The following is a 24,886-nucleotide window of genomic DNA, read 5'->3' on the forward strand; positions in this document are numbered from 1 at the left end:
GATCGGAGCGGGTCGGATGTCAGCGGACATGTCACCACTGACATCCGTCGCTCCATAGAGGTCCACCTAAAACACTGACAGGGGGACCTGAACCTGCAGGTGTGAAAAAGGGCCCTTAGATTGCTTGGTTCTCAGTGTTAGAGCTGGTGGGGGACAGATGCAGTATCCACCTAGGTAAGTATAAATCTGCAAAAACCCCATACTTCTCTTTTTAAAGCTGAAGTTTAACTATAAAATAAAATAAATGTGTAGCTTTAGTTACGTTAATTATCACTAATGAAGTATTTCCCCCATTGTGCAGACAGCTGGATCCTGAAATCTTCACTGCAGGGATGCTTGTCCTCCTGTCTATGATTACTAATAAGGAAAAAATGCTTTACTGATGACACTGCTTGTAGCACATCTGTGAATGGAAGAGAGTCTGCTCAGTCACAGGATTCTCTCCTCTATTCAGAGATCAGGTTACAAGCAGTGTAATCAGTGAAAGAACTTTTCTCAATGGAGGAGCCCCCATCAGACTATCTGTACTGCTGTTCTGCCTGCCGGCGCCACCCATCAGCAAGTGCAACCGAAGTAACGTTCCGTCGCGGCCATCTTGGTACACCATCACTCGGCCACACTAAGCCTACAGTCTGAAGTCACGAAGCAAACATCTTTTTGCACCCACCGAAGTCTTGCATTTCACACTTATTTTTACCAGTAAACTGAGCTTATATCATGAAATACAGGATTTTGAAATCCGTCAAGCTGTTTTGATGTTGATTCTTAAAAGCAGCGGTGTTCTGTCAGATCAGCAAACCTGTGAGATCAGCAGGCTTTTAAAATTCAACATCAAAACAGTGTCACGGATTTCAAAATACTGTATTTCACTATATAAGCTCAGTTTACTGGTAAAAATAGGTGTGAAATGCAAGACTTCGGTGGGTGTAAAAAGATGTCTGCTTGCCGCCTTCTGACTGTAGGCTTACTGCAGGCGATTTGGGTGTGGGTGGGTGTACCAAGATGGCCACGACAGAACGTCACTTCCGTTGCACTTTCTGATGGGTAGCGGCTTTCTAACAGGACACCGGTAGCATATAAATCAGTAGTAAATCGCTGTAAAAAACAAAAAACGTTCCCCTCAAAACAATTGCATAATGTGCTAGAATGCATCACATATAAACACAGTATGAAATACTTGCCTTAAAAGGAAGCCCTCCATCCCCGCTGGGAGGGCTTCCATCTTCCCCCGCTCTTCTTTTCCAGGTTCGCAGACTCTGGCTGTGTGAGTAGCTGGAGCCACGATGACGTCACTCCTCTGCATGCACGTGGGAGCCCTCGGTTATGGCACTGTGCTCTGAAGTCCCGGACCTTGAGAGCGCATGCTCCAGGTGACTTCAGCAGCTACATCCAGGGTCAATATCTCCTAACCAGAGCCCGTTTTAGGAGATATTCATTTTACTTACAGGTAAGCCTTATTATAGGCTTACCTGTAGGTAGAAAAAAAATAAATCACAAAGTGAACTTTACTGCCGCTTTAATTACTGTAGCGCCGGAACTTCAGAGACAGGAAGAGGACCGGCATCTCTGCAGTGCAGATTTCTCCAGAATCCAGCTGCAACATCCCTTATTACAGGTACATTACTGGTTGGGGGGGGGGGGGGGGTAGTAAAAACGCGTGGTTGTGCCTTGTTTGTGATGCTCCCCATTAAGCTACAGAGGCAGTGTACAGGGGTGTACACCTGCTGCAGGCCAGGCACCATGCTTTGCAAAAATTATCCCTCTTTTGCGTTTGGCGGGCACAACTGCCCGCCGAACATGACTTATTTAACTGAACAGAGCCCACCAAATGCGAAAGAGATCGTTTTTGCAGAGCATCGTGCCTGATCTGCAGCAGGTGCCCACCCCTATCCGTTGCCTTTACAGCTTAATGGGGAGCATCACAAATGTGGCACAACCACATGTTTTTACCGCCCCCCCAACCAGTAATGTAAATGAAGCCTAAAAAGTAAAATGGGTTCAATTAAGAGAAGTCCGTCTGCATTGCCTAGATGACTATAGTTCAGCTGAGTTCACTCCTAGAAGTAAACCAATGATTTTTATATGTTTTTGTTGTATAATCTTGATTAGTGATCTACAGTTCTGTTTCTTCCTCTTTGGTCTTGGCAAAGTGGGACTCTAAGATAACCAGGCAAAATGATGAGTGTCAGCTGATCAGAGAGTGAATACCTGGAAATGTCCGATAGCTGGGCGGACGCTGGACCAGCTGCTGAGTCTGCAGTTTGTAGAGTTTATCTTCTAATCCAGAGCAGGGCAGGATGTGGAGTCTCTCTACAAAAATATCCACGTCTTTAACTCAAAGCGGAAATGGATCATTTTTCATTTTTCAGTGGCTTTACTGCAGTTTGATTGTTCAATTTATTTATTTTTTTGCTCTGCAAAAGGCATTTATTTTTGAAGTTGAATTTGTAATATATCCTGCTGTGGTAGATTTTAAATATGGAATGTTATATTTGTCAGCAAAAGAGGAAGAAGTGTCTTCAATCGGATAGTTTTCTAATCTGTTTTATCTTTATGTGGTTACTGTAGTCATTTTTTATTTATTGAGCCTCTGAGGACAGTACCACAAATTGCTTCCTTTGTTTCTACAATGAGTATTATCAGTGTAGGCTTGGCAGTGAGTAACATCACCAGTGTTTCCTCTTTACTACTTATGCAGGTCAGTACCTGTCTAATGGGGAGAGTGGAAAGTGCCCATGTGCTACCACTTGTTGCTTTACTAATACATACAGTTGTGCTCATAAGTTTACATACCCTGGCAGAATTTAATTTCTTTGCCATTTTTCAGAGATAATGAATAACACAAAAACATTTCTTTCACTCATGGTTAGTGTTTGACTGAAGCCATTTATTATCAATCTGTGTTTACAGTTTTTAAATCTTCATCACAGCAGAAACTACCCAAATGACCCTAATCAAAAGTTTACATACCCTGGTGATTTTTTTTTTTTTTTTTCCACCATAAAAAATGTTTATTTTTTCAAATAAGAACATGACAATTAAAGTTGTTGCAAATGGTACATAACGTTATAATAATAAACATTGAAAAGGCATATAAAATAGGCTTCGATCAGATCTTGATGGCCTATTCCAGCCTACCCCTAATGGGTTCACGCTGTACCCATTGAGCCGCTAGTCAGCCTGTACAACTTTAATAGGGGAATCAATTGGGAAGGGGGAGGGTAACAAAAAAGGAAAAGCAGAAACTAGAGGGCAACATAAGTAAAGTTCTACGTCCGCATATTACTTAAGTGTACAAATTATTTCAGGCTGTGGGGTAAGTTAGAGTTTGCATTCTTTTAAATAATTGGAGGCTCTAAATGTGGTAATGGAGTGGTTTTTGTAAGCAAGCATTAATTCAAATTGTGCTTGGGTATTCAATCTGTTTATAACAGTAGATAGGTTGGGGGCTTCTTTAGATTTCCAGAGGTTAGTTATTGTAAGTCTTGATGCTATTCAGATGTGGACCAATATAGTTCTATGTATAATGGGATATTTCTCAAGGTCAATACCTAATAGGGCTGAAGCTGGAGTAAGCGTGGAGAGGTTTCCTGTGATATCTGCTATAAAGCATGAGACTGAGTTCCAAAAGCTTTTCAGGGTTTTGCAACTCCAGAGAGTATGTATAAGATTTCTAGTTTGCTCATTACACCTCCAGCACATATTGGTTATGGATGGGTACATTTTAGATAATTTATAAGGGGTTAAATACCACCTATTAATTAATTTTCTGAGCAGTGTCCCAATGTTCTATACATGATGATGATTTGTTCATTATTTGTAGAGATTTTTTCCACTGTTCCCAGGAGAAGTTTTCATCTAAATCGCTCTCCCGTTTTACCACGTGAGCATTTTTATTGACTGGTTGAGAGGATTGTATCTTATAGAAGAGGGAAATTCCCTTCCTATTATTTTCCTTATGGTTAGATATATATTCCCATATAATCGATGGAACCTCTATTTTGTTATTGGGATTGAAATCCTTCAGTCGTTTACACTTTCCAAGCTTACTCATAACATCCCTGTAAACCATAGGTAAGTTTACATATAACTTGTATCCCTGTTTTGGTCCATTCGTCTACTGATAGGCAAATTCTACAGTAATTAACTTCTGTAGGAATACTTATTTTGGATTTATTTTCCATATGTCTAGTTTTAGAAAGTATGTGTTTCCAAGCAAATATTGTAGCTTTGCTACTTAGGAGATTGGGAGTGATTACTTTAGGTAGTATGGCATTGGCTAGTGCTAGGGCAGATAGGTCATCATTTTTAGTCGCTTCTTGTTTTATTTTTAGCCAGAGTTTATTTTTCTCCGGAGAGAACCAATATTTCATCTGGTCTAAAATGGAAGCAAAATAGTATTTCTTAATGTCTGTTAGATTCATTCCTCCAAAGGTTTTTATGGTGGTTAGAATTGAAAATGCTACTCTGGGTTTCTTTTTGTTCCATATAAATTGTTTGAGCTTAGTATTCAATTGCATGATGAATTTGGCGGGTAGTGGGATAGGGAGACATCTGAAATAGTATAGAATTTTGGGTAAGGTTTGCATCTTGAATGCCACTATTTTTACCAGGATAAATGGGTTTTCTGTATATTTTTTTAGGTTTCGATTAACTTGATTTAATAGGGGGGGGGGGGGATTTGCGTCATAAATTTTTGTTAGTGGAAAGGCGAGCTGTACCCCTAAATATGTTATCGCAGTATTGTCCTAACTAAATCCATGTTTTGTACTTAAGCTGTTAATTGTTGCGAGCCTAATTTATGTTCGTCTTGGCCAATGGTAATACCTTTGATATTTGAGAAGGAGCGTATATATTCCGCTAGGGGTTCTATCGCTAGGGAGAATATTATTGGAGATAAAGGGCAACCCTGTCTGGTCCCGTTGGTTAAGGCAAAAGTTCTGAAAGGCATACCTGAAGAGAAAACTTTTGCAGTGGGATGAATGTATAATGCCATAATGGCAGAGTGAATGAAGCATTGAAAGCCAAATTTGGATAGGGTTTTTGAAATATATTCCCAGTGCATTCTATCAAATGCTTTCTCTGCATCAAATGCTAGGAGTAGAGAGGGTATTCTGACATTATATATCATATTGATAATGTTTAACAGCCTTCTGGTACTATCGGGTGCTTGCCTCCCTTCAGCGAAGCCTACTTGGTCAGGTTTAATAAATGATGTGGTTTTTTTAACTAATCTATTGGCCAGTATTTTTGCCTACCCTGGTGATTTTGACCTGATAATATGCACACAAGTTGACACAAAGGGGTTTGAATGGCTATTAAAGTAACCATCCTCACCTGTGATCTGTTTGCTTGTAATTAGTGTGTGTATAAAAGGTCAGTGAGTGTCTGGACTCTCGACAGACCCTTGCATCTTTCATCCAGTGCTGCACTGACGTTTCCGGATTCTGAGTCGTGGAGAAAGCAAAATAATTGTCAGAGGATCTGCGGGAAAAGGTAGTTGAACTGTATAACACAGGAAAGCGATATAAAAAGATATCCAAGGAAATGAGAATGCCAAACTCTAATCAAGAAGTGGAAAATGAGGGGTTCTGTTGAAACCAAACCATGGTCAGGTAGACCAACTAAAATTTCAGCCACAACTGCCAGGAAAATTGTTCAGGATGCAAAAAAAAATTCACAAATGACTTCAGGTGAAATACAGGACTCTCTGAAAACGTGGTGTGGCTGTTTCAAGATGCACAATAAGGAGGCACTTGAAGAAAGATGGGCTGCATGGTCGAGTCACCAGAAGAAAGCCATTACTATGCAAATGCCACAGTATCCAGCTTTCAATGTGCCAAACAGCACAGAGACAAGCCTCAAACTTTCTAGCACTAAGTCATTTGGAGTGATGAAACCAAAATTGAGCTTTTTGACCACAACCATAAACGCTACATTTGGAGAGGAGTCAACAAGGCCTATGATGAAAGGTACACCATTCATACTGTGAAACATGGAGGTGGATCGCTGATGTTTTGGGGATGTGTAAGCTAAAAAAGCCACAGGAAATTTGGTCAAAATTGATGGCAAGATGAATGCAGTATGTTATCAAAAAAATACTGGAGGAACATTTGCATTCATCAGCCAGGAAGCTGCGCATGGGACGTACTTGGACATTCCAACATGACAAAGATCCAAAACACAAGGCCAAGTCGACCTGTCATTGGCTTCAGCAGAATAAAGTGAGGGTTCTGGAGTAGCCATTTCAGTCTCCTGACCTCGATATCATTGAGCCAGTCTGGGGAGATCTCAAACGTGCAGTTCATGCAAGACAGCCCAAGAATTTACAGGAACTGCAGGCTTTTTGCCAAGAGGAGTGGGCAGCTTTTCCATCTGAGAAGATAAAGAGCCTTATCCACAAATACCTCGAAAGACTAAAAGCTGTCATTGATGTTAAAGGGGGCAATACATGGTATTAAGAACTGGGGTGTGTAAACTTTGATCAGGGTCATTTGGGTAGTTTCTGTTGTCATTATGATTTAAAAAGAGTAAACACAGTTGATTGATAATAAATGGCTTTAGCCAAACACTAACGGTGACAGAAAGGAAAGTTTTTGTGTTATCCTTAATATTCTCTGAAAAATGGCCAAGAAATCATAAATTCTGCTAGGGTATGTAAACTTATGAGCACAACTGTATAGGGGCCAATGTACTGTATTAAAAAACATTTCTTGTTTACTATGTCAACCCTTCAGAATCCTTGTTTCATGGTCTACCCTGCTTTAAAGCTGAGTTCCACCCACTTTTGAAAGGTGGTCTTAAATGAAAGACCACCTCTCCACCGCTTGTTTTTTGGCTAGTAAAAAAAAAAAAAAAATGTTCTTCTAACTTACCTTTTTATGAAGCACAGCCTGTACTTCCGTTCCATCCAGTCAGCGGCGCAGGACGTCATATCCTCTTTGGCGAGGCCCCTGGATATCTTCTGGGACATTTGTGTGTCCCAGAAGACAGCCGGCCATTCACAAAGTGCCGTGCGACCCGCGCCTTGCTCAGTAGGAAACGGGTAGTGCTCCATTGCCGGTTTCCCCGACATCGCAGGCTCCCTGGACAGGTAAGCGTCCTCATTAAAAGTCAGCAGCTACAGTGTTTGTAGCTGCTGACTTTAAAAAAAAAAATTTGCGGGTGGAACACCGCTTTAAGTGATGCTGATTGGCAAAATGAAATCTTCTTGTAGTTGCTTATATATCCCATTAAGCTCCCTATGTATCTCAGCCACGGTAAGTCAGCAAGTAACAAACAATCCAGAGCACTCAACCCGGTCAGCCGCCCAGCATGGGCACCATTTAAAGAATGATGGTAATTTTCAACCTGGTTGCCACACATCTGCCCCAAATTCCCTCCATTGAGCACAGCAAACAGTTAGCACTGGAAAGTGCATTCTAAGACCCCTTTCACACTGAAGCACTTCTAAACTGCCAGTAAAACACTGAGCGCTTTTGAAGAACTTTCCAGGCGCTTTTGAAGAGCTTTCCATTCATTTTGATGGAGAGGGGCGTTTTTTCACCCCCCTGCCAGTGCACTGCCCCAGTGTGAAAGCATTCATTGATTTTAATTGAAATAGTTTTTCGTGTGCTGTTCAGTTGCTTTTTTTAGCGTGAAAGCGCCTGAAAAGCGCATCAGTGTGAAAGGGGTCTAAAGTCGTCATTGGTTTAGAAGTGGTAGAAGGATGGAGAAGCAGGTGAGTGCCCTGCCATCCTAGGCTACAGGGCTGTGCGTTTCTATTGATGCAACTCTAGTCGCTGCTGCATGCAAGGGTGGCTTCATGGGATGCGGCAAGAGAAAGGAGCCACCCTGGAACGGGAATTTATCTGCTTTTATTTATTCATGTAAAAAACCTTTGTCTCAAAAGAAAAAAATCTGTTTGTTGTAACAGCTTGTGTACCTTCAGTGTTAGCTGGAGTTTGGCTTCAATTTGTTAGTGTATCTATATCTGCTAGTACATCTAACGCTCCCATTTCCCCAGACTGACAATGCTGATGTCTAAAGGTGCCCCTGTTCTCCTTCTTCCAGAGTGGGGGCACTCTAAGGCCCCTTTCACACTCGGGCTTCGGCGGTAAAGCGCCGCTATTTTTAGCGGAGCTTTACCGTCGTATTTGCGGGGGTATTCGGCCACTAGCGGGGCACTTTTACCTGCCGCTAGCCGCTGAAAAGGGTTAAAACCACCCGCAAAGCGCTGCTGCAGCAGCGATTTGCCGGCGGTATAGCCGCACTGCCCATTGATTTCAATGGGCAGGATCAGTGGAGGAGCAGTATACACACCGCTCCTTCACTGCTCCAAAGATGCTGCTAGCAGGACTTTTTTTACCGCCCTGCCAGCGCACCGCTCCAATCTGAAAGCCCTCGGGGCTTTCACACTGGAGAGACAGCAGCAGGTCTTTCAGGGCACTTTGCAGGTGCTATTTTTAGCGCTGTAGCGCCTGCAAAGCGCCCCAGTGTGAAAGGGGTCTAATACAGGAGGTGTGTTACTGGCTAGATTACCAGGTGAAAACAGAAGGAAAAAGTAAAAAAAAAGAGAACAAATGTAGCTAATGATTTGTACGCTGCAATGTATTACACTTTTGATTTTAATAACGCTTTAAACTGGAACATGGGTAAGGATTAAAATGTAAACAAGATGTATAATCATTTAGTGAATAAATCCACGTTTTGAACGTGCTTAAAAAAACTGAGTTTAATATCACTAAGTTTGCTTGCTGTGCCACTTCACTTACATCAAATAATCTGAAGTTCACATTTTCTTGTTTTCTTTGAGTCGTCTTTCTTAATGCAATTCTTTTTTTATTCTAGTCACAAACCATGAACTATGTTGGACAACTGGCCGGGCAGGTCCTGGTTACTGTGCGGGAACTGTATAAAGGAATCAACCAGGCTACCCTTTCAGGCTGCATCGATGTGATTGTGGTCCAGCAGCAAGATGGCACCTTCCTGTGCTCACCTTTTCATGTCCGCTTTGGGAAGTTGGGAGTTCTTCGGTCCAAGGAAAAAGTGGTAAGTCGGTTCTGCATTGTACTGTCGGTTGCGAAGACTTTTCACAGAACATCGCATGGTTAGTAGAGCGGGTCGTCTGGAGCTTTCTGTTTTTTTTTTATTCATTCAGCCCTGCTGGGTTGAATGGCAGCACAGCTGGGGTGGCGAATTCACATGCGCATGCCCCATACCTGAAAAATACAACATCGTGTACATGTACGTGATCCAGTGTGGCATGGCTACCCTGTTGCAGTAGAAGTGTGGAGGGTGGTCCTGAAGTGGATATATTTGAGTATCATTACGGCATGTTTACGCGCCTTATGTTAAAGCAGCCCATTAATTTTGCTACCTCCATCCAGCTTTTTTTTTCACAAATGAACAGATTTCTCCATCCACACAAATGTAGATGGAGGAATCCCCCCTTCTGGTACGTTGTATTCATACAGCTCAACCCGCCACTGTCAGAAAACACTGATTAGTAGACACCAGTCTACGGAAGTTTTTCAGCTTGTCTGTTCAACAGAAGTCAAACATCCAAATTTCGATCTGTGTATGGCTAGCTTAAGAGTGGCATTCTAATCAACATTGCCTAGTCAGCATTCTTCCCTCTGACCGCCAGGCATTGTCCAAATGACTCCTGATGGACTAATCTTACTGGGGGTTCGCTGAGACCTGAAAAACATTTTAAGAATTACTCTGGGGTAAAAATGTTGAGGGACGCTACCTTACTGATTCCCACTTTTGGGGATATCTCTCTCCCCCAAAATACTTTCCTGCACCGTCACAAGTCTTCTGGAGTTCCTGAACTCTCGATGAAGGCCCTCCATTCTTCTTCAACTTTTTTCTGATGATATTTCTTCTACTGCTTTTGACTACTTTATTGTTGTTTTTCCATGTAGCCCCGTAGTTCTCATGTTTCAAGATAATGTTAGACCTAATTTTATTATGTTTACTTTTCTCTGTTTTTCTTCTGGTGTCTTTTGCCCCCTCATCCTGTCTACATTGGACCTTTTACTCTTCTCTTCCATTTACCTTGCAATTAATCATTTCTGTCATGTTCAAATTTTTCTGACTTCCTCTTGATAAGCTCATATATAATCATGTTTTCATTAATATTGATGTCCCCAAATTCAGTGAATGCAAAAATTGTGTTGAAAATAGGCAATATTTGAAGGAATGCTATCATAATTTTTCTTTCTCTCTTTGATCCACTGATCACAGGTGCGATGCTTTCCAGGCTCCTTAGCGAAAAAATATAAATGCACTTTTTTTTTTTCTCTGCAAAAATATGCGCATTTATTACTTTTTTTTTCAAAAGGTGTACTTATCCTTTCATAATCATCTCCAAGCACTGATATATTGAAAACTCTTGTCATTTTTTTTAAACCACTTGAGTACCAGCCTGTATTACCCCTGAATTCCCAGGCCACTTTTTTTTTCGACACATACTTGCACAGATATAACAATGTTTATTCCATCCACAATACAGTACATTAATTAAGGATGCTTCACCCTACATAAAATTGCATTTAACATTGTTTTCTAAAAACAGTACCTGAATTGGCCCCTTGTAATATCCTAACCATCAGCATTTGAAATGTAGCAAAAAAAGAGGAACAGAGGTATTGACAACTGAGCAGTAAATTCTCCACTGCTTGTGATTCTACGCATTATTCTGTGCTTGATGGATCACAAAAGGGCCATTCGATTTTGTAAATGAACAAGGGAGGGTTTGGATGGAAAAAATGAAAAGATCGAGGGAAGAGATGTAGGCAAAAGGATTCTCTGGAAATGTGGAAGGGTAGAGGTAAGAGAAAAGACGAACCAAGCCTTTCTGAATGTATCCTCCTGCCTATGAAGGGAGTAGAGCTCTCCATTCGCCAATTCGTTGACTAAATACTAGGCCATTTTTCAGTATTTTTCCAGTGCTGTAATACTTTGATAATTGGCTATGCAACACTGTTCCTGAATAAATTTGGGTACCCCAATTTTGTCACAGGGAGCTTTCCTTCAGTAGTATTTAAAAACTATTGTATTTTTTTTTATTCTTTTTTAATTCTATAAAGGAAAAAGATAAGAAACTTTGAAAAAAAAAGTACCCCTTTTGTTGAAATTAAAATGCCAGAACAGTACAGACACCACTAAAATGACCTGTTTTTTAAAGTAGAATTGCCAAGGTGATTGAATTTTTTGCCACATTTTTTTGAAAATTAAGAAACATAGAGGTAGTGAGGGGGTTAAAGCATTGAGCTTGGTAATTATGCACTAGATACCACACAAAATGGTCATACACAGAGGGAGGCAGAGCCACACTGTGTGTTAATAGACACACAGCTGCCCCCATAGCAAGCGACTTGCTATGGGGCACTCAAAAGGCAAGGAGGAGCCAGGAGAGCCAGCTGGGTACCTCAGAAGAGGAGGATCGGGGCCACTCTGTTATTTAAAAGAAAAAAAAAAACCTTTATATTAACTTTAAAACTGCTGTCCCTCTTCCCATTGGGTAGATTCATTCTGTTTTTTCCTGGTGACCGTTTTCGCTGGGACAAAAAAAAGTGCTGGTATATCCAGAATATTATCACTGGAAAATAAAGTGCGAGAACTCCTTCCAGTTGGGGCAGTGATTCTGATGACAACTGTTTAAGACAGGATTTCCGCTCACTTTGGAAGGTCTCTCTCTTTCAAGTGAGATGCAAAGGGAAATTTTCCAATGGGGCACAGAAAGCAAAAAGACTACCTGACAGGGGATTTAAAAACACTTTCATTTTCTAACCAAAAATGTAAAAAAAGTTCCTTGAGAGACATTTTAATTTTGCTTGTTCTCCTCACTGTAATGCATCACTGTAATGTAAATCATTTGCCTAATGTAGCAGTTTGTTTTGGAAAAAGCTAAAGGCTCTTTTTTCTTTTGTGCGGTAGATTGATATAGAAATCAATGGAGAACCTGTGGATTTGCACATGAAGCTTGGTGATAACGGTGAAGCATTTTTTGTAGAAGAAACTGAAGAAGAAGATGTAAGTGTTGTGGAATATTTTCTTCCCTGTACAACTGTATATAAGTCTACTGTATGTACTGGGGGTTCACACAAATAAGATAAAGGGGAATTCAAACTAATATTATATTTTAGGCAAGCTAAAGCTCAGGAAACTACGACTTGTGTATATCCTGCTGAGCAAATCTGCACTGTTCAGCTGTAATCCCTTCTAAAGCAATAAAATTCCTTAGTTTAAACATGAGATAATTTAATGCTGCTAGTTTGAATGCAGAGCTGGATTTTTCAAAAGGCCGGCTGGCCAGGAACCTAGGGGTCCGAAGGGCTTCCAGGGGGCCAAGCTACAACCTTAATGCTACTGCAGTTATTAGGGGAGATGGACAAGTTGGTCAAAGCTGTACACTAGCTTGTCATTTCACAATGGAGGATGCATGCAGTTATATGCAGTTGGTGTCTGATGAGCCAGGCCATGCCAATACAGACAGTGCAAATGGGGTGACTGTACCTATTGCAATCCTTTGTCAGTGTAAATTAAAGGAATGGGGGAAGGCCAAAGATGCCACCTTACTCAGGGGCCCCCATTCTGCATTAATTCATCTCTAAAGGTTGTGTGCTGCTGGCCTGAGGTTTTAGCAGTCTTAAATCCCTAAAATCAAGCCATGAAGATTCCATATTGGTTAAATTGTTCTACAGCTCATACATAAAAAAAAAAAAACTAGCCCAACTGTATAGTTTATAGCAACATCTTTTCTTCCAAACTTTCATTTGGAAAACTCTTGGGGGGGGGGGGGGGGGGCCTTTGGGGTCAGCTGTAATGATAATTCTGGCACCATAAGTTTTCTGCAGAATATGGAATTTGTATTTTACGTTCATGAAAATTATTTGAGGGAAAGCGATATGTATGTATTTGGTGCAATAAAGTGAAATTGTTCTGTCCTGTTACTAATGGTAAAATGTGCAAATATTACCATTTTCCAAATGAAAGTTTGGAAGAAAAGATGTTGCTATAAACTATACAGTTGGGCTAGTTTTTTTTTGTTTTATTTGTTTAACCACTTAAGCCCCGCACCATTTGGCTGGCCAAAGACCAGAGCACTTTTTGCGATTCGGCACTGCGTCAGTTTAGCTGACAATTGCGCGGTCGTCCGACATGGCTCCCAAACAAATTTGACGTCCTTTTTTCCCCACAAATAGAGCTTTCTTTTGGTGGTATTTGATCACCTCTGCAGTTTTTATTTTTTGCGCTATAAACAAAAAAATAGCGACAATTTTAAAAACATTATTTTTTACTTTTTGCTATAATAAATATCCCCAAAAAATATATAAAAAAACATTTTTTTCCCCTCAGTTTAGGCCGATACGTATTCTTCTACATATTTTTGGTAAGAAAAATCCCAATAAAAGTTTGACTGGTTTGCGCAAAAGTTATAGCGTCTACAAAATAGGGGATAGTTTTATGGCATTTAAAATTTTTTTTTTACTAGTAAAGGCGGCTATCTGCGATGCCGGACGTTTTTGACACATTTTTGGGACCATTGTCATTTATACAGCAATCAGTGCTATACAAATGCATTGATTCCTGTGTAAATGACACTGGCAGTGAAGGGGTTTACCAATAGGGGGCAGTGAAGGGGTTACGTATGTCCTAGGGAGAAATTCTAACTGTGGGGGGGCGTGGCTATGTGTGACACGACACTGATCACCGCTCCCGATTATAAGGAGCTGTGATCAGTGTCCTCTCACTAGGCAGAACGGGGAAATGCTTGTTTACATCAGCATTTTTTAGTTCTTCCTCTCCGTGAGATGATCGCGGGTATCCCGTGGACATCGAGTCAGTGGGACCCGCGATCACACTCACGGAGGCCGCTTCTTAAAGGGCAACGTACAGGTACGTTAATCTGTCTGTACATGCCCTTCTGCCAACGTTTATTGGCGTGAACATGGTGTTAAATTTGCATGTTAGACCAAGTATTGTATAATGTTATCATTTGTGCATTGTTCTAAGTGCATGCCATAGTTATATGAGCATATGATGTACTTGAAATAAAGGTGGTATGTCTCAGGCCCTTTGGCACACTGGCTACTCACTAGGGAGACCACTGCTTTATGGCTTTTATATGTGGTTCAATATCGGGCTTTTTTTTTTTTTGTAAGGCCCCATTCGCATTTGAGCAATCTGGTGTATTGTCGTAACATATGTTGCGTTAGGGCGGCCTGTTTATTTGAATAGGCTGCCAATGCACCAGACCATCAAGAAAATGCAGACGCAGCCCAACCGTGTTGTGATGTGCATCAGAGCTGTGCTCTTTGGTGTGTTAATGGTGTGGCAACATATGCTTTTGGCACAATGCATAGGTGTGAATCTGGCCTAAATCTGAGAACTGTCATTAGAAGAATACCTTTTGCTAAGAGTGTGGTATCTTAAGACACCCCATATAGCAATTGTGCCATTCGAATCATTGGTCAATTTTAAGTAAAATTAAGGCCACGATGCTGATAAGATATAGTTTTAACTTATTTTATGTTTTCTATTCTGCTTTTGCATTTAGGAACTGGTTCCTGCATACCTGGCTACCTCACCTATACCTACAGATGACCATTTTTTTAAGAATGTCCATAGCCACTTGCCAAACTCTGGGGAAGAGGAAAAAACTTCCCCATTGTCTCACACCACAGAGCCTGAGAACATTAGCACAGGGTCTGTGAAAAAGAAGAAGAGGAAAAAAAGAAGAGCTAAGCATGAGAAGAAGGAGGATGTTCCCGCTATCTCAGGAGCTGAGGAAATATTTGAAATCGAAATCAGCTCAGATGAGGAGAGTCCAGTTCATCCACCAAGGTAACATAAAACAGTTGTCTGTGATGGTTATTTATTTATCAGCGTCAGGGTATAGCTAGTAGTAGTTGATCACATTCAACTGGACTTGTACTGTTATATGACGTTCACTGCTCATCTTCATCCATGTAGCTTCTTCTGCACTGAGTGTCAAAAACATTCTCTAAAATTTAAAGCTACACAGGGTAACTCAGTCACTTTTAACCAATTAATGTGGAATGTATCTAGGCAGATGTTGATTGTTAAATATGAAGGGAGGTCTGAAAGTTTATGAACCTGCCCAGTTGTATAATCCAATCACCATGGTGCCGGGGACAAGTAAAACAATCTGGGACAGGTGTTAATTCTTTGTTTCGTCGTTGTTTGTTGGGTAGAGATTTTAAAACTGCATTATACAGTGTGTAGGTGACAGATGTCAAAGGTTTCACTCCCCCCCCCCCCCCCCCCCAAAAAAAGGGGGTGGTTGTCCAGAATGTTGTGGATTGCCTCTTTTACACCACTTGCAATCATGTGCACCTCACTACCCTTCAAAGATTGCCACCTTTCTTTATCTTTCATTAGGGACACAGGGTCAGACAACTAGGTACTGCTGCCTGCTAGAGAAATAGGCACTGGCAAGCAAAAAACCTGTTAACCAGCTAGTTATACCACTCACGTCATGCTTCAGTTTTTTTGCTAGCATACTAGGAGAATGGAGAATTTTTCTCATGATCTCAATCTATTTTTTTCAAGTGTTTACTGTAAGTCCATTAAATGTCATTTTGCAGTTTGCTAGAATGGCTGATCCTTGGCGCTGTCTTGGAAGCTATACCCAATTGAAGATGTGGGACTTGCCTGTAATGTGAACTTCTGGCACTAGGCTCTGCCTAGTGCCCTGTGTTGGCTCTTGAGCACTTTACAGGTTAGGGACCATGACACACCTGCTGGCATAATTCTGTCCCTGAAAACACCCAATTGAAAGACGAAGGCTGTTTGCAATGTGACATGTTTCACTGGGTTTTGTATTGACACTTCTTTCAGGCTGACTGAGTGTCTCTCCATTATTCCAAAGAGTCCTCCATAAGGTAACTTCAGCAGCTCCTCAATCAAGTTTATAGGCTTATGGGCCAGGTTTCATCTTTTTCCTGTCGAGGCATACTTCACTAGGTCATTAAGTGCCTCTTGAGCTTTTTGGCATCGGGCATCTGTTTCTCATATTTGCAAAGCTGCCACCTGGTCTTCTGTTCACACGTTCTGTAATTCTTGCTAGGTGGATGTTTAGGCCTCATCTGATGCCAAGTTTCTTCAGGCAGCTCTTTTGAGCTGCAACTAGCCCCCAGCTTACCCTGTTGTTTTTTTAACATGTTAGTGTATTAGTTACTGTGTTGCCCACCTCTCAGTTGGACTGCTGTGGGACACGTGCATGACCGTTTTAATGAACAATACTGCCACGATTAAACAACTCGGGTCAGCAGCCTAAACAATTGGTGGAGTCTAAGGATCCAGGTATAAGAACATGTGAGGAAAGTACTGAGAATAAGTCAGAAGAAAAAAAAGGAGAAGATCCGCGTACAGAATAGAAAAATGAGGAAGAAAGGGGGGGGGGGGGGGCAGAGAGATCCTGGTGTTAATCCATTTGAAAGCTTTAGGGCACTGTAGGCTGGGTGTAGTGTAGGGAAAGAGTTCCCATATTTTTAGAAACCTAGTTTGGAAATCATATAAAATTCTTAACATCTTTACGTTGAGCATCATAGAGATCAAACTGTCCTTCACTGCTGCAAATGAGACCATAGGTTTCTTCCAATTCTTAGCTACAGTACGCTTGGCCGCAAGAAACAAGTAGTTGGCCAGTTTCTCTTGATAGGAAAACAGGCCATGAATAGAACAGAACAATAAGGCTAGCTTTGTGTCCTTGGGGATATGTAAGTAAAACATGGTATGCAAGAGTCCAAAAGTCCTCAACCGGAATCCAATGAGGCGCTGGCACATCCACCCAATAGGAGGACATCGCGTTGCCTACAGTTCCTAAAACCTCTTGTGAAGGACTTGTATGTGCTATGCGAGCCGAAACCCAATACCATTTTTTGGGGAGGTGTTGACGGTCTGACGTCACCGCGTACTAGCGTCTCTATTGGACGGGTGTTCTGCATATCCGCCCGGCTTCCTATGCTGTTTGTTTTTAATTCATTGTACGTACAACCTATAAAACACTATGGTGAGTTTTTTCTATCCTGGCTTTTTATGATTGCCTGTCGGAGGTCTCTGGCTCAGGAGAGTCTGGCAAATATCCACGTCATTTGGTGAATGTTTAACTCCCCTGAAACATCTGCTATGTCCTTAATGCCAGCACCGGATTCAGAGCCAATTGCCTGGTTTTTGGAATAGAGGCCCGGACCGGGTTTGAGGTCACAAGTCTATCTTGCTTGCTGTTTGGTGGTCACTTTTTGGATACGGTGGTGGTTTGTCACGGAATCAAGTCAATTTATATATGAACTCACACACTTTATTTACATTTTTTTGAATACTTTTTATATATTTCACAATTTTTTGTGTTGTATATCAATATCAGTTTTATTGAACATTTCATTTAATATTTGGGAGAAATGTATTAATTATTTATATATTTAATTTTTCACGATTTCAAGATTTTTTACCTAATTATTTACACAGAGTGAATTATCTGTTAATGTTCAAAGATTTAATATCTTTATTTGGGATTTTCATTTTTCAGTTTTTATATTGGATTTAATCATTTCCATTTTTTATTTAATTTTAGCGCTGCTACTGTTTTTTCTTTCTGTACTATTTGGTGTATCTCACTTCTAGCAGCAGCTTCCTTTATAATGTTTTTGGATATAGCGTGGTATTACACTTTTTTGTTTACCATTTTAGTAATGCCTTTTAAGCTGCCTCCAGGGTCAAAGTATTAAGTGAGCATTTTGCAATAATAGACCAGGCTTTGTTCCAGTCCTCAGAGTCAAAATGAGTCACCAAGTCGTACTCCCAAAGAGACATGTAGGAAGAAGATTATTTAGAGGGACAAACCACATGCAGGGTAGAGTAAATCAGCAAGATAGTGCCCGAGTCCCTGGGGAAGTGCAAACATATACGCTCAAATGCTGTTTTTTGGAATGGGAAGGTGGAGGTGCATCGCAGAGGGGTCAACAAATGGCATAACTGGAGGTATCGGTGCTTCATAGGTTTCTGAATGGTTGGCCAAAATGGAAAGGAACAAGGATGAAAGGAAGTGGTGTACCTGTGTGAAACCATGCAAGGTCCACCAAAACAACGACCCTGATTGTTCGAGTCCCAGAAGGAAGAGATAATTATTCAGGAGAGGAAGCAAGGGTAGGAACTTTGGGGACTCCCAAGAATCCCCATAGCATATGTGTGAAAAGGGTGAAACCTACCATTCATGTGCGTTTATAGGCCCAAATGAACGATACACTTCTATCCCGTAGAAGGCGCAGGAAGAAGGCAGGAACGTGTATGGGTAGGGTACGGAAGAAATTAAGGATTTTGGGCAAGATCGTAATTTTGACTACATTTATGTGGCCTATCAAGGAAAGCGTGGGGAACTGCCACGTTTGCATGGGAGCTCTTACATTGCATAACAAAGGATAATAATTGGCCCTAAAGAGAGAGGTGTAGGATGAGTTCAGCTTGATGCCCAAAGATGTTGTCCAGTGGTATGGAAAACAGGATTGAAGGTGGATGGGTGGAGTGCGATTTTCATGGCAGTCGTCTTGTGTGGATTAATCCGGAGACCAGAAACATTGGAGAATTGCAAGTTAGGCAATTTGGTAATAGGGTTTGTCATGGTCAGCAGTGTGTATCAGCAAACAGATATTTTTTGGTGCTTTTCTGCATATTGGACCTCTGAGATGTTGGGGTTGCCTCTGAATGCTATGGCTAGGAGTTTCAAGATGAGGACAAAGAGAGCTGGGGATAGGAGGTGCCCCTATCTCTTGCCTTGAAAAAGGGGACAAGGGTTGGAAAGATGTTTTGCACATCGCTCTACATCTGACAGGAAGGGGTAAAGGGCCATTAGCCACGCTAAGAACGAATCACCAAAGCCCCATCTTCTCAAAACATATTGAAGGTAATCCCAGGAAAGGAAGTCAAAAGCCTTATAAATATCAAATGAGCGTAGGAAGCCTGGGATCTTGCGATGGTTCAACAAATGAATTGGGTGGATTATCTTGCAGACAGTATCACCCACCTGTCAGCCAGGGACAAAAGCCCACTTGGTCCCTGTGGACAAGTGTGTGCAGTTGATCCGAACTTAAAACCTTCCCAAGGATTTTAATATCGTCATTCAAAAGAGAGATCGTCCAACAAGCCTGGGCCTTGGCTGCTTCGTCATTGGTCTTGGGGATCATGGGAACGTGGGCTTTCAAGGAAATTGAAGAGGATATCACGCCATTTCTAAGACTATTGAAATAAGCCATCAAATGGGGCACTAGAAGTGGAGCAAACTTTCTTTATTACAACCCTGTGATGCCCTCGGGTCTTGCACCTTTTGCCTCAGACTTCTTTCTTACCCTGTGTCCCTTTTTAATACAAAGAGAACTGGCCAGATACGGCCAAATAGCCATACCCCCAAAGTGGAAACAAGGCTAAGCGACTCAACTATACTCAAAAACATAAGAACTGGGATGCTGAAAAAAATGACAGCAGGTGCTCTGAACTGATGAGTCAAAATTTGAAGTATTTGAATGTAGCAAAAGGGAGTTTGTTTGTGAAGGACTGGAGAGTGGTACAATAATGAAGCATGGTGGAGGTTCCTTGCACGTTTGGGGATGCATTTCTGCAAATGAAGTTGGAGATTTGGTCAGAAATGGTGTCCTCAATACTGAGAAATACAGGCAGTTAGTTATCTATCATGCCACAGTTACATAGTAGGTGAGGTTGAAAAAAGACACAAGTCCAACATGTGTGTGATTATATGTCAGTATTACATTGTATATCCCTGTATGTTGTGGTCCTTCAGGTGCTTATCTAATAGTTTTTTTGAAACTATCGATACGCCCCGCTGATACCACCGCTTGTGGAAGGGAATTCCACATCCTTGCCGCTCTTACAGTAAAGAACCCTCTACTTAGTTTAAGGTTAAACCTCCTTTCTTCTAATTTTATTTAGTGGCCACGTGTCTTGTTAAACTCCCTTCTGCGAAAAAGTTTTATCCGTATTGTTGGGTCACCAGTATGGTATTTGTGAATTGAAAGCATATCCCCTCTCAAGCGTCTCTTCTCCAGAGAGAATAAGTTCAGTGCTCGCAATCTTTCCTCATTGCTTATATCCTCCAGACCCTTTATTAGCTTTGTTGCCCTTCTTTGTACTCGCTCCATTTCCAGTACATCCTTCCTGAGGACTGGTGCCCAGAACTGGACAGCATACTCTAGGTGCGGCCGGACCAGAGTCTTGTAAGAGCAGGAGAATTATTGTTTTATCTCTGGAGTTGATCCCCTTTTAATGCATGCCATACCATCAGGGCGGTGTGTGATTGGCCGCAAACGACCCCAAAGATACAGCCAATGTAATTAAGAACTATCTACAATGTAAAGAAGAACAAGAAGTCCTGGAAGTGATGGTTTGGCCCCCACAGAGCCTTGATCTCAACATGTCTGGGATTACATGGACAGACAGAAGGATTTGAGGCAGCCTATATCCACAGAAGATCTGTGGTTAGTTCTCCAGGATGTTTGGAACAACCTACCTGCCGAGTTCATTCAAAAACTGTGTGCAAGCATACCTAGAAGAATTGATGCTGTTTTGAAGGCAAAGGGTGGTCACAGCAAATATTGGTTTGATTTGGATTTCTCTTTGGTTCCTATACTTTTCATTTTGTTAATTGATAAAAAAATAAACTATTAACATCTCTATTTCTGAAGGCATTCTTAATGTACAGTATTTTTTCACACCTACATAAAACTTTTGCACGTAGTATATATTACTTTGGGGCCCCCAGAAGCTCTTGCCATATATGCATGTATTGTCTGCATATTTGCACATCACAGCATGCTTACCTTGCAAAGTTTCCTCCTTGAGTGATGAGATGTCTGCACTCTCTCTCATTGCTGTATTGTTGGTGCTTCCTATTTTCTTCTGGTCCAGAGTCTCTGGCTGATATGGAGATTCTGGCATAAAATGAATTGCTGCTTTAGGTTGGTCCATTTGAATCATTTGCAATAAATAGTTTATCCACAAGAGAGCGCCCTTAGCACACTTGTTTGGATTAGCTAATTGAAAAAAATCCTTAATGACTCTGTAGTCTACATTAGAAACTGTCCTCTATTACTATGAAAGGTTTGACAATAGACATGCCTCTAGCAGGGGTTGAATTACTAAAACTGGAGAGTGCAAAATCTGGTGCAGCTGTGCATGGTAGCCTATTGGCTTCTAACTTAACTTGTTAAATTAAGCTTTGACCAATAAAACCTGGATGCTGATTGTGTTTTGTTTTTTTTTTGTTTTTTTTTTTTTTATGCAGAGCTGCACCAGATTTTGCACACTCCAGTTTTAGTAAATCAACCCCACAACATTGCTGAATTAAAGGAAACCTGTCATGAGATGAGCAGGGAACGTGCCATTGCTGACATCTCCTGAAAATACACATTGCCTTGCTGTCATCTGACTATTTTTTTAGTACTTTTAGTTACTAAAATACAAGAAGTCTGCAAATAAAGACTTCTGCCTGGTCTCCGACTTTCCTGATCTGCATACTTTTTCCGAGTCAGTGAATCAGAAAGTACAGAAGCCAGCGGGTTAGTATAAGAGGCAGGTAATTAACATTTTTACAAGGAGGTCAGCAACAGCAGCCCCCATGGTTCTTTTAAAGCAGATTTACTGTAATAAACGGGATAAAAATGAACCCTTTTACTGCCATGGACTTAGTAGAAATATGTATGTCCAATAGCAGTCTTATAGTGCGTTTTAAAGGAAGGCCAGGTATGAAACACAAAGAGCAGAAGAGGACTTAGAAGACTCAAAATTTATTCTACGGTCCTTTTCTTCTAAAATTGCCATAATGATTTATGCTGCCATTGATAGGAATACTGCTTGGCTGAGTTATACTTTGATATTTATCTTAGTCTGTCAAAGAAAGTTATCAGAATATTCATCAAGACATATCTTTTATCATACAAGAGTTTTTCCCTCCCTCTGATTTTTGCTTAGCAGGAAAATATTTTTTTTTTAATTTTTAAAAAAAATATAAAATGTTTCAGAATGGCCGATTTTTCAGAAATAATTATTCAAGTGTGATAAATTTGGCATGTTGCCTTTTCAAGACTATGGTAAAGAGCTCTGTTATAATCTTTTTCTGAAATAATGAACTGAACGCCCACAGTGTTTTGAGATAACTTTTTGAGACTGAGAATAAGAGATCAAATAAGACAGAGAAAGAGACCAAGTGCACGAGTCACATTCTAGTAAATGTGACAAGAAATAAAGGAGTATACAGCAATAAATACGTGGTGCACATTAACATGAAACGGCAATAAGAAAATTGCTCAACAGTAGAAACCAGCTGTATGAAAAAAAAAAAGATAACATAAAGAAGGACCAAATTAGAGTCTGGATAGTGTACCAGGGGGTGAAGGGCAAACTATAATATTATGCTTGGTTATATAAGTATCCATAAGACTCCCACTCCTCAAAAACCTTTATGCATCTCCTTCCACAAAGTTCTTTCAGCCCCAGAATCGGCACAAGAGAAATCACTAGATTCCCCAATCCTTGCTAAACAGTGTGGATGGATGGTTCTCCCCTGCCGGCTATTGGTATTGGACAGCTGGTACCCACTGCATCTGATTGGATGCAGTAGGTGTGCAGCTGCCTAATTTCCCGTCCAGCTCCTATGATTCTCAGATCAAAGAATTCCAGGCAGAAGAATAATAACAAGGCCACCCACGGCTCAACTTTTGGCTGATTCATCAGGAATGGGCTGAAATTTGCTCCATGTATGGCCAGCTTAAGAGGGATTTGCCTCACTTACAGGTTCCCTCTTTTTCCCTGTTGTGTCCAGTGCCAAGTACACACAGGCTGAAAACAGTTGGTTTGGCAGGAACCGGAAAACTACAATAACCCAGTGTCACTGGAAGCCATGCATGTTCATGCCATCACACTGCCTCCACCATGTTTTACAGATGACATTGTATGCTTTGGATCATGAGCTGTTCCAAACCTCATCCACACTTTTTTCTTCTCGTCCTTCTAGTACAGATTAATCTTAGTTTCATCCGTCCAAAGAATGCTTTTCCAAAACTGGTCTGGCTTTTTTTAGATGGTTTTTGGCAAAGTCTAATCTGGCTTTTCTATTCTTCAGACTTGTGCTGTAAATGGATTGCACCTTGTGGTGAACCCTCTGTATTTGCTCTCGTGAAGTCTTCTCTTGATTGTAGACTTTGACAATGGTATCCACCTCCTGGAGAGTGTCCTTTTACTTGATGTTGTGAATGGGTTTTTCATTACCATAGAGAGGATCTTGCGATTATCCACCACTGTCGTCTTATGTGGACGTCCAGGCCTTTTTATGTTGCTGAGCTCATCGGTGCGTTCTTTCCTCAGAATGTACCAAACTGTTGATTTGGCCACTCCTAATATTGCTGCTATCTCTCTGATGGATTTGTTTTGTTTTTGAAGCCTTACAATGGCTTGTTTCACTTGCAAGAAAGGCTCCTTTGTATGCATGATGTAGGTTCACAGCAATCGATTCCAAATGCAAATACCACACTTATGCCCTGTACACACGGTCGGACATTGATCGGACATTCCGACAACAAAATCCATGGATTTTTTCCGACGGATGTTGGCTCAAACTTGTCTTGCATACACACGGTCACACAAAGTTGTCGGAAAATCCGATTGTTCTAAACGCGGTGACGTAAAATACGTACGTCGGGACTATAAACGGGGCAGTAGTCAATAGCTTTTGTCTCTTAATTTATTCTGAGCATGCGTGGCACTTTGTGCGTCTGATTTGTGTACGCACGATCGGAATTTCCGACAACAGATTTTGTTGTCGGAAAATTTTATAGCAAGCTCTCAAACTTTGTGTGTCGGAAATTCCGATGGAAAATGTGTGATGGAGCCCACACACAGTCGGAACTTCTGACAATAAGGTCCTATCACACATTTTCCGTCAGAAAATCCGACCGTGTGTACATGGCATTAGAATCAACTCCAGACCCTTTACCTGCTTAATTGATGAAGAAATAATGAAGGCGTAGGCCACACCTGGCCATGAAACAGCTTTTGATTCAATTGTCCAATTACTTTTGGTCCCTTGAAAAAGGGGGGATGGCTATTCTTAAGAGCTGTAATTCCTCAACCCTTCCTCCGATTTGGATGTACATACCCTCAAATTAAACAAGAGTGTGAACTTTCAGCCCATATGCATTATAAAACTATATCTTGAATATGTTTTGGTAAATACCTGAAAAAAAAAACGAACTCCTATATATGTTGCGGTTTGCAAGTGGTTTACTGTGATTATGGCTGAATATATCAGCCATGACCCCGGTATAATTTTTTTCAGTGTGTCTGGCTGCTCCCATATGCAATCGAAGAGTAGATACTCTCTGATTGTCACTATGGCCTTGGGGGACCCAAACGAATTTATGATGTCACTTCTGGTACAGGCTAGCAGTAAATTATTTTTTATTTTATTTTTAACGCAAAAAATTTTAAAAAAAACGTATTTTTTATTTTTTTTTGCTTTTAAAGGTAAAGGTCTTTTGACCCCAGATCTCTCCATAAAAGAGGATCTGCCATCCTTATTTCTATTACAAGGGACAGTGTAAGAATTAAATAAGAAAACATTTTTTAAAGCGTCCCCATCCCTCCGTGCTTGCGTGCAGAAGCGATTGCATATGTAAACGTTGTTAGCACCACACATGTGAGGTATCACTGCGAACATTAGAGAGGGAGCAATAATTCTAGTGCCAGACCCCATCTGTAACTAAAAACGGGTTGTAACGAGCCCCTTTCTCGCTCGGTTCCACTCTCCCGACACTCCTCTGCAGCTATAGAATCAGATTGCAGATCGCAACATCTGATTGTTAGGTCATCC

At 41.0% G+C, this 24,886-nt stretch overlaps 1 protein-coding gene across 3 annotated transcripts in view; it reads left to right on the forward strand.

Annotated features, from left to right (window-relative positions):
- LPIN2 (lipin 2) overlaps positions 1-24,886 on the forward strand; it is a 192,588-nt gene that overhangs the window by 64,601 nt on the left and 103,101 nt on the right. For all 3 annotated transcript variants that reach the window (XM_073631426.1, XM_073631427.1, XM_073631425.1), the window contains exons 2-4: positions 8,830-9,030; positions 11,926-12,021; positions 14,549-14,835. In XM_073631426.1, coding sequence (XP_073487527.1) covers positions 8,839-9,030; positions 11,926-12,021; positions 14,549-14,835 — 575 coding nt within the window. In that variant the 5' untranslated portion in view covers positions 8,830-8,838. The remainder of the gene's footprint in view (positions 1-8,829; positions 9,031-11,925; positions 12,022-14,548; positions 14,836-24,886) is intronic.

Source organism: Aquarana catesbeiana, linkage group LG05 (genome assembly GCF_042186555.1).
Source record: "Aquarana catesbeiana isolate 2022-GZ linkage group LG05, ASM4218655v1, whole genome shotgun sequence".
Lineage (NCBI taxonomy): Eukaryota > Metazoa > Chordata > Amphibia > Anura > Ranidae > Aquarana > Aquarana catesbeiana.